This window comes from Branchiostoma belcheri, unplaced genomic scaffold, assembly GCF_001625305.1.
Source record: "Branchiostoma belcheri isolate BF01 breed outbred unplaced genomic scaffold, Haploidv18h27 scaffold5, whole genome shotgun sequence".
NCBI classification, from domain to species: Eukaryota; Metazoa; Chordata; class Leptocardii; order Amphioxiformes; family Branchiostomatidae; genus Branchiostoma; species Branchiostoma belcheri.
Window position 1 is genome coordinate 3,536,564 of NW_017804131.1, and position 9,046 is coordinate 3,545,609.

Genomic DNA, 9,046 nt, shown 5'->3' on the forward strand with positions numbered 1-9,046 from the left:
CTTTTGGTGGCTGAGAGTGTCAAATTGGCAATGCAGTATCCAATACGTTGCCCAACAGGGGTCAAATGGTAACTTAGGTGGCCGGTTTGATCGTCCCCTTCCCCCGAATAAATCTGCTTGCAGATTACAGAAACTCTGCCGTGTGTAATGGCCAATTGAAGAGGCCACTTATGACATAATTTATCTGTGAATTATCTGGGGAATGGGCATTGCGACGTAAGGCCTCAAGGCTTTGGTACAGTACGTTATAGTGACAACTACCGTCTTTGTAATGGAAATATTGCATAATACCCTTTTAAAGGGCTCCTAGATCCTGTAATACAGCAAACTGAGTGGTTAGCAACTTTGATTCCAGTTTTCAGGTTGCAGCATTACATGACGACGCCTGGCATACATCGACATGGCCATTGAAGTGAAGCTGCCACGGGTGAACAACTTCTGTTGCTGTTGTACGCTGAAGTGTGGAGTCATCGCCATCGCTGTTGTGTTTATGGTATATATACATCATGTACATCGTAACTTTGCGCATACAAAATCATATAACGATCATTTCCATTGCACCATTTCCGAGTATACGTATAACGAAATAAATGGCATGTGTATCTACTGACCTATATTGTCTATGTTGATTGGCTGATGTGAGCATTGTTATTACCTTTTTTTAAAGGTGATCAACTTACTTCTTGGACTTTACGTCATTGTTGCTCACGCATTGGACATACGCGAACTACGCCGTAAGTACATCAATGTCTTTATTAACAACAATTTCAGACCTTAGTTTGAATTAATCGTTACATTCCCAGCCTCTTAAGTCTTATAACAACTACATCTGATCATATTCCAAACGTGTGATTTTAAAGCTCATTGGCTGATCATAAGATGATTTATTCAACTGATCAAAGGCATGCATTTGCTTAATGTTTCTAACCACTAGTTGCCTCTGTATGCATGTGACAGCCTTCAGGATCGCAGATTTGTTCCTGGATACAGTCTTGATCATCTTGTGTATCATCCTCCTCGTTGGAGCCATCAAGGTGTGGTATTATATCAGCATTAAGTAGTAATTTAACACTGTTGTCAACGGAGTTTGTAAAATGAGGATAAGGTGAAAATGTTCTGTATTTTGTTATCTGCGATATGCATATTGTCTTGATAAGTTAAACATGCAGGTAACGTTACTAGATGTAGATAAGGTCCGGAAGGGTACATTTTCCTATCATAATTATACAACTGTGTCAGCAAACGTTTTTTTTGCCCCAATTATTTTATCTGTAGGAAGTAAAAGATCACAATTAATGACCCACAAGTGAATCATAAGCCTTAGTGTCATTTGGGTACGTACAGGCGCCTAGCTCACCAGTGGCTAGTTCCTCTTGCCAAAGATGCCAAATACACCAGAATTCTGCAATAAGTAAAGGTTCTTTTTCTTTATCTCGAACAGGGGAAGTACATGTACTGCATGATTTGGGTGTACGGTACAACTGTCTTCGTTACCGGTGTGATCATCATTTCTATCATCGCTTCATCCTTACGGGCTGCAGTAAGCACATTTACCTCATACCTAATGCAAACAACGATCTGATATCTGATATGAACTATGATGTGAACACCAAAGATCTAGTGAGTTTGTGACTATTTGGATTTAATTAAAAACACAAAAATACAGAACATTCATATGTATATCTTCTATAGTTTTCCCTTACGAGCTCGAGATTGGCCATAACGTTATCAAAACATAGACATGTAAACCTAGAACCTAGCAAACTTTACGGTGATGTGTGCCATTGTTTCTACATGCTGTCATTTTCTTGACTTGCACAATACATGTATAATGTTTTGAAGTGTTTTTTTTTTTGTAGCATACACCATATTTTTTTCATTCATTTCAGAACAGACCCGAAGCCGTACACAGACTGGGGTTTATGTGGACAGGGAGGGCTATTGAATGTGGCCTACTGGTTAGTGTGTTATTTTCTAAACATCACGCTACGGCCCTCCACTCTGCAGCTGTCACGTTTGTATATTATGTACGTTTTTCGCTTGGGTTATAATTGAGATAATAACTGGCACTAGGCCTCACTGTGAGTCTCTCATCCCACCAATGTGACATGTGATTTTTATTTTTGATGCTTCACTCGTTCATGTGTAATCACGAAAGATACAGCCTTATTTTGCAGATGGAGTAAGATTATTAATTGGCATTGTTGATTCCGCAGGTGTACGGTGTCATCGTGGTGAACTCCTTCGCGCAGTCCCTGCGTGACCCCGACAACCCCCTGCTCCATTCGCCCTACAGTCACGTGGAGGAGCCCGAGGCCATCTAACCTTTTGGGTAACTGTGTCTGAGCATGGTTCTGGATTAAGCACAGTTCTAGATACGCGTGTACTACCTAGAAACATGTTTGAGCATAGTTCTGGATTAATCACAGTTCGGATACGCGTGTACTACCCAGAACCGTTCCTGAACATGGTTCTGGACAGTCTTCAAGAACATAGATTTGTCCCAAGCATTTCAACTTGTTGAAATACAAATGTATGAAGACTCCTTCCAGTTGACGTTCTGACTCCTATACGATCACTTGTTGTGACTTTTTAGATGTTATCTTTCAATTTAGAATGGGACAAAGCCGTCCTCATTGAATCATCTGTTGGATGTTAAGAAATGGGTGGTGAGACTTGTATCAAGGAGGTCGTGTGGGACAAACAAACAAATTTTAATGTCACATGGAGTGTGTTGTCCTTGAATATGCTATCACAACCGTTGTATATAGTTCTCTATTTGCTTGTATATAGTCATTGTGTATAGTGTATTTTTTCCTCCCATTTTAAGGAGTTGTCAATCTTGAAATATTTGTATACGCCCTGTGGCTTTGAGGTGATAAAGAACATGTAATTTGATTAATGATGGCAGTCTAGTTGTTACTGTTGTGTTGATTCATATTGTACACTATCTGATGTTCAACCATGTAAAATTTGTGGTTGTAAATATTTGATTGAAGTACATGGGTGTAATCATAGAGAATTCAACAGATTTACTTGTAGCGATAGGACGACATTAGGTATGGAAGAATGAAGTGGCCATGATTATATACTTCATTTATTTTATTAAACCAGTCTAGACTAGTGGAGTGGTCTGGCTACGCTATATTCTTTTCAACCCTATTGTGCACATTCGGACTGAGCCTGTCTGGTAGAAACTCCCTGTATTACAAGGTCACACTTATTTCAGAATTGTGATGCCAAACGACCTGTTGGACGTTGATACCTAGAATGCATTCTTAAACTTAAGGGATATTCTAACTGTCCTATTTTTTCTCGCAAAAAAATACTGGACAGCTTGTAAACGCGCATGGCGCAGATCTAGAGCTACCCAAGGGCAACACACGCATATAGAAGCATACTTCATTATGTATTGCTGTAGGATGGCTCTGCGTCCGAGAATGATAAATAAACGTTGTAAGTCATAATAAATGTCTCTATCAACCTGAGCCTCCCCCTCCAAATACTAGTAAGTGTTGCCTTCCTCCCTGAACAGCCAATAGAAGCTAGTAATGTAAAACGTGCCTTTGGTACTAATCTCATACACAAGAGAGCAGAGATCTTACTTATTTAACACTGCAGACGATTCTGTCAGAAGGGCAAGGATCAAGACAGGAGACAGGCCAAGAGGTAGGTGTTCAATTCAAGAATGATTTCTTTAGCAATCGGTAGCCTAGTGAGATTCGCGATAGGATTGATCACATAGCGACTTCTGTTGTATTATCTGCTTTTAAAAACGACAAGAAAATTATCTATGTAGTAACGTTAACGAATAACATCACTTTGGAGAATAGCGATCGGCCTTCAACGATAACACGGGGAGGTGTGACCGGTCGCAGACTGGCATGTTACAGCTCGTAGCACCCTGTGTCCTCGCCTGGGGAGCGAATAGACAAAGTAGATTATCAACTAATCTCCAAGCAGATTCGGTGGGGCAAGGGGACTTTATCAATGATTGGCCGCCTGTATCCATCGTCCGCCCCACAATGGATACAGGCGGCCAACATAAAGTCTCCTTGCCCCACCGAATCTGCTTGGAGATTAGTCGGACATGAAATACCTTTATTGTACATTCATGCCACGACGGGCTAGGTACAGGTCAAGATATAACAGACACATAACAAACGTATATGGAAAATTGGAGACAAGAGATGCACTACTTGACTTACATACATACATACATGAGGACCATATTATTAATTATCAACAGTAGTAACATGTCCCGGACGTTTTGGAATGGTGAGTGAACTATAGAAGATCTGCTGTAGCTCCCCTCCCCTCTCTGGCCCCTTTCTGATGCGTGAAGTCTGTCAACGTACTTGGCCCAGTCCCAACTTCCCCGAGGCGTGTTGTGATGGAAGAAGCATGATCATGGTAAGCGTGAGTTTGGAGGGGCCAGAAATTCTGCTGCGAAGCCCATGGCCCATCCCCAAAATTCCCGAGCAGATGTAGGGGTGTTTGAAAGTCGTGAAAGTTTTTGCATGATGCAACAGGTTGTGCTAGAACTGTGTTACATGTGTGTATATTCAATTCAGATTGAACCTACCGTAAATCTTAGTGCCCTGTACACGGTAACTTCCCTCTCTTCAAAGAAGGAGTTGGCAGCGGCCTTTTAATCCTGACTTGGCCTTGAATTTTGGCTTTATTTCTTGGCATTGAATCTTTAGCCAAGTGTCAATGCCAAGAAACAAAGCCAAGATTCAAAGGCAAGGTTCAGCTGGCTTGGCTTCATAAGACCTCTTCGGTGCGGCCTCAGTTGAATGGCGCTTGAATAACGACCCCGGCAGTCCCAATCTAATGGCACCAGTTCCAGCACACGTCTTTTATTTCCGTAACAACTTAGAAATGGAAAGGAAAGTGGCTCATGAAAGCTAATCGATCGATAAAGGAACAATGTAACTTGTTCCAAGAAATAGATACGTTGGCGGTGTGGGAATATGAAAACAGTGAATCCACGTACTCAGTCTTCATCAAGTTAGTCCTGTGGAAGCAGCCATTGAAGTTATCCGTTCAGTGAAGTAAGTTGTCATACATACTTTTATTTACAAATATATGTATAACGTTATATATGTTAACATGTTACAAATATATGTATAACGTTATATATGTAAACGTATGTTATACTCTAATCCCTAAGCAAATATAAGCATCGGGGCGTGGAATTGTGTGGCGTAGCGTGCTCGACTCGGAACCGAGAGGTCCCGGGTTCGAGTCCTGACATGCCACCGATCTTGTGCCCTTGGGAAAGGCACTTTACACGACTTTCCTCACTTAACTCAGGTGAAAATGAGTATTGTCCTGTTCCGTATTTGTCCTCTATCTGCGTTTGTGACGGCATGAAATAAGTTGATATAACTTGAGTGTGCTGTCACCATGCATGTCTAGTCATGAAATGTATAATATATTCAGCAGTGTTTATCGTTATGTACTTGTTTAAGTTTTAAATAGATGTAAATCAAATACAAATTCATGAGTCCATGATGAATTGAATCACTTACAATGACTCACCAACATATGTTTTTCAGGTTCCGATTGTCGCTGAAACTATCCAACCACTGTACGAGATGGCTATCGGCATTCCGCGAGTGGAAAACTGTTGCTGTTGTTGTTCCCTCAAGTGTGGAATCATCGCTCTCTCTGTTGTGTTCATGGTAATGTCACTCTGCACTAGCATTATATATAATGTCGGGCCTTGCGGTTTCTACAGTGTATAAGCTAAAGCACTTGTCAGCATACATAGCTTGATTTTTACCTTCGCCAAGAAGGTTATGTTTTCAGTAGCGTTTGTCTGTGGGTATGTATGTGTGTGTGTGTGTGTGTGTGTGTGTGTGTGTGTGTGTGTGTGTGTGTGTGTGTGGTTTAGCAAGATAACTCGAGAAGCAGTTGATGGATTGAAATGAAACTTGGTAGGTGGGTAGATCTTAATGAGACCTAGAAATAATTAGATTTTGGGCCCCCTGGCGGCTTTCCTAGGTACTGCAGCAGAACTTCCGGTTTTGATATCTCGTGATCTGGACATGATCTTTACAAAATCAATGATTAAAACTGTATAATTCGTCAACCGCAAGGGTTAACATCATTTGGCGAAGGTATGAGATCGTGGAACTCTTGTTGTACTTTCTTTGCAAGCCAAGTTACGTAACAACGAAAACAATAGATCGGAACACTTAAGAAGTTCCAGGTTTGCATACAAACATATTAATGTTTATTCTGCAATCCTTCTGAAATCCTAAGTATGATCCGAATTTTGTTCATAATGTTATAGCTGTATACCTTCTCTTTTTTTCATAGGTATTTACGTTGATGAATCTTGTAGTGTCTATTTTCATTGTGGGTAGAGTTGGAGTCTCCAACCCTTCTATTGAGGACGAAGGGGACCGTAAGTACCTAATAACCTCCAAACTCCAGCCAAAGTAGGTTGTTGATAACAAGCGTGTAACGCTAATTCTCGATCAATGCCTATCAAAGTTAGACAAATGCATGACTATAATAGTAGATATATTTAGTGAATCTCAGTTTCTAACTAGTATGAACCGGTGACGATAAAAAGGTCCGCGTTAAATTGTAATATATGTATATATCTTATTGATATCATGATTATATTGCAGCCGTTGCAGATCTCATGATTGGGGACATGGTAGTTGACGTGATGATGATCATTCTGTGTGTCAGCCTTGTTGTCGCCGCCATCAAGGTTAGGTGGTATTCTGTTTTTAATAGTTTTTTTTACACAATTGAAGAAGCCATTTTCTACTACGACACATACATGCAGGATGCACGTGGTATATCTCTAACAATTTGTTTGCTTTTATAATGACTTCTTTATTGTAAATTCATGCCCGAGGGCTAATTGCAAACAAACATTGACACAAACGATGACTACAGAATGTGGTGATTTAAAACTATATGATGCTTAATATCTGCCGTTTGGTTCTTTTACGTAGCATTATCAGCAAAATGTCACGTGTGGATATTTAAGCTATAAAAGTTCTGTTGATTACGATAGCTTCATGTTAGTTCCACTTGGTATGGGCTAGTTCCAATAGCCCGTTTCTAATGTCGAAGCCTTACTTCTGCGTTCCATATAGGGAAACTATCTGCTGTGCCGAATATGGATGATCGGTGCGATTGTCTATGTGACCATCATTTTCATTTTTACCATCATCAGTTCCTCCTTTCGTGCTTCGGTAAGTATGTATGCACCTTCTATAAACATTGTCGTGCTCTATAGTCAAGATGCACATTTTAGTCAAAATACTTCTCCCCCTTCCTTCAACTGATGTTGCATTGCTTTCTTCTTGGGACGGTTACCAAATGTTCAGTTCAGTTCAGGTCATCCTCTTTTGAGGTGCCATTCATAATGTCTCTCCATGTGACTCTGTCTCGCATATGCATGGCGGACAGAAGTTCCTCATCCCGTAGGCCAACCTCTTCCTCGATCAGTTTCTTTAACGTTAGGCACGGACGTCCCCTCCTTCTTTTTACATCCGGTTGCCAGAGAAGCACTTTGGCAGCCATCTCTTCGTGGCGTACCACATGACTACTCTCCAAGTCTAAGTACCACATGACCGGCAAGGGCCAGTCGTCTGTTCTGAATGGTCTGGGTAATCAGGGGTAGACCGTTGTAAAGTTCTTTGTTACTCATGCGGCTCTGCCATGGAACATTCAGCACGCACCGAAGCAGGCGCGTGTAGTTACCATTCAGTTTCTTAGACACGGCTTTAGTTAAAGTCCATGAGTCGGAACTATACAACAAAATAGGCTCTACACAAGACTTAAATACTTTTAACTTTGTGGTATTCTGGATCGGGGCCTTCCACACCTTTTTTACCAAATGAATGTCTTTTTATTGTCACGTTATGGTGGATGGGGTACATATCTCTGTTTCTACTGCAGATGCCGCCTTTGTTTAAGGATCGACATTGTAATGACAGCATTTAGGCAAAACTATCCTCCAAATTGACGCTGTTTATGTGATAGTTTAAGTTATCAATATTTGCTATGATGTTTTATCTTTACAGAATAGGCCCGAAACAGCACACCAGTTGGGGCACCTGTGGGCCGGTTTAGCTTTTGAAGGCGGCTTATTGGTGAGCATCGTCTTTTCTTTGTATTGCACAAATAATGCATCAGAATTACAAAGTATCTAATAAGTACATGTATCTTTGTACAAGTTTTTTTTTTCTTGAAGGGTCAGAGAAACTTTATTTTTCTGATTTTGTTAGTATGATGTCTGTCTGCAAATGTCGTCGTAAACTACACTCTGTGCAGATAGTGATACAGTGAAACCCTAATCCTTTCGAGGTCGAAAGTTGCCGCCAAGTCTATTTATGTGGGAGGTTGTGGAAGGACCTAAGTCAGTAAGGTAAGAAGTCTAATGATGATGATGGTGATACATGACCTAAACTGGCCCATCGTGTTTAGCTGCTAAGACGTAGTTTTGTATCTGGTAACTCACAGCTAGCGCTTGTCAGCAGATAGTTCTGTTTTTTTGTCTACTACTATCAGACTGAAATAAAGACTGAACTTTAACTTCCAACACTAGATATATAGAATTTTCGGTTGACTCCATCAACCTTGTTCACGGAATGGACCCGTCTACTCTTGGAACGTGACGTCAGAGACACGTGACCGTAGTAGCGGGTCATACGTGCCAGATAACTTGTGTCGCCCCCCGGCCTGTCTCTGTTCAGGGTAGGTCTGTGAGCTCTTATGTAGACTGCCTCCTTAACTCCTCTTGCAAAGAAGTCCGGTTCAGAATCAAGGATTTTTATGATGGAGTCAACCGAAAATTTGGGGTAAGTCCCAATTCTATATATCTAGTGTTGGAAGTTAAAGTTCAGTCTTTATTTCATAATGATTTGTACCAACACAGGTGAACTTTCATGCTACTCTCAGACTGTTGTATTTGTTTTTTTTTATAGATTTATGGCGTTATCTTGGTGAACTCATTCGTTGAGAGGCTGCGTGAGACAGAGGGGTCTCTTCCGCCATACGGACAAGTTCG

At 40.9% G+C, this 9,046-nt stretch overlaps 2 protein-coding genes and 1 long non-coding RNA gene across 4 annotated transcripts in view; all 3 read left to right on the plus strand.

Annotated features, from left to right (window-relative positions):
- The first annotated feature begins 217 nt into the window (after positions 1 to 217).
- LOC109479823 lies at positions 218 to 3,491 on the plus strand. The gene is made up of 6 exons (XM_019781838.1): positions 218 to 493; positions 668 to 734; positions 958 to 1,034; positions 1,442 to 1,540; positions 1,890 to 1,958; positions 2,217 to 3,491. The coding sequence occupies exons 1-6, from the start codon at positions 401 to 403 to the stop codon at positions 2,322 to 2,324; spliced, it is 513 nt and encodes a 170-aa protein (XP_019637397.1). The 5' UTR covers positions 218 to 400; the 3' UTR covers positions 2,325 to 3,491.
- A 40-nt stretch (positions 3,492 to 3,531) lies between these two features.
- Positions 3,532 to 6,498, plus strand: LOC109479997. Of its 2 annotated transcripts, none has more exons than XR_002140812.1 (3): positions 3,532 to 3,669; positions 5,565 to 5,690; positions 6,331 to 6,498. It is a non-coding gene; the product is annotated as an uncharacterized LOC109479997 (long non-coding RNA). The 2 variants fall into 2 exon arrangements; XR_002140811.1 differs by lacking the exon at positions 3,532 to 3,669 and adding an exon at positions 4,587 to 5,057.
- Positions 6,499 to 6,637: 139 nt separating this feature from the next.
- The window catches only part of LOC109479996, a 3,006-nt gene continuing 597 nt past the window's right edge, over positions 6,638 to 9,046 (plus strand). Inside the window, exons 1-3 of the mRNA XM_019782094.1 lie at positions 6,638 to 6,733; positions 7,128 to 7,226; positions 8,061 to 8,129. Coding sequence (XP_019637653.1) covers positions 6,662 to 6,733; positions 7,128 to 7,226; positions 8,061 to 8,129 — 240 coding nt within the window. The 5' untranslated portion in view covers positions 6,638 to 6,661. The remainder of the gene's footprint in view (positions 6,734 to 7,127; positions 7,227 to 8,060; positions 8,130 to 9,046) is intronic.

Bases quoted from the DNA above. Each gene is read 5' to 3' on its own strand.
- LOC109479823 (XM_019781838.1), top strand. From the start codon at position 401: ATGGCCATTGAAGTGAAGCTGCCACGGGTGAACAACTTCTGTTGCTGT. The intron at 735-957 runs GTAAGTACATCA...TGCATGTGACAG, and splicing joins GGACATACGCGAACTACGCC to CCTTCAGGATCGCAGATTTG. The intron at 1,959-2,216 runs GTTAGTGTGTTA...TTGATTCCGCAG, and splicing joins CTATTGAATGTGGCCTACTG to GTGTACGGTGTCATCGTGGT.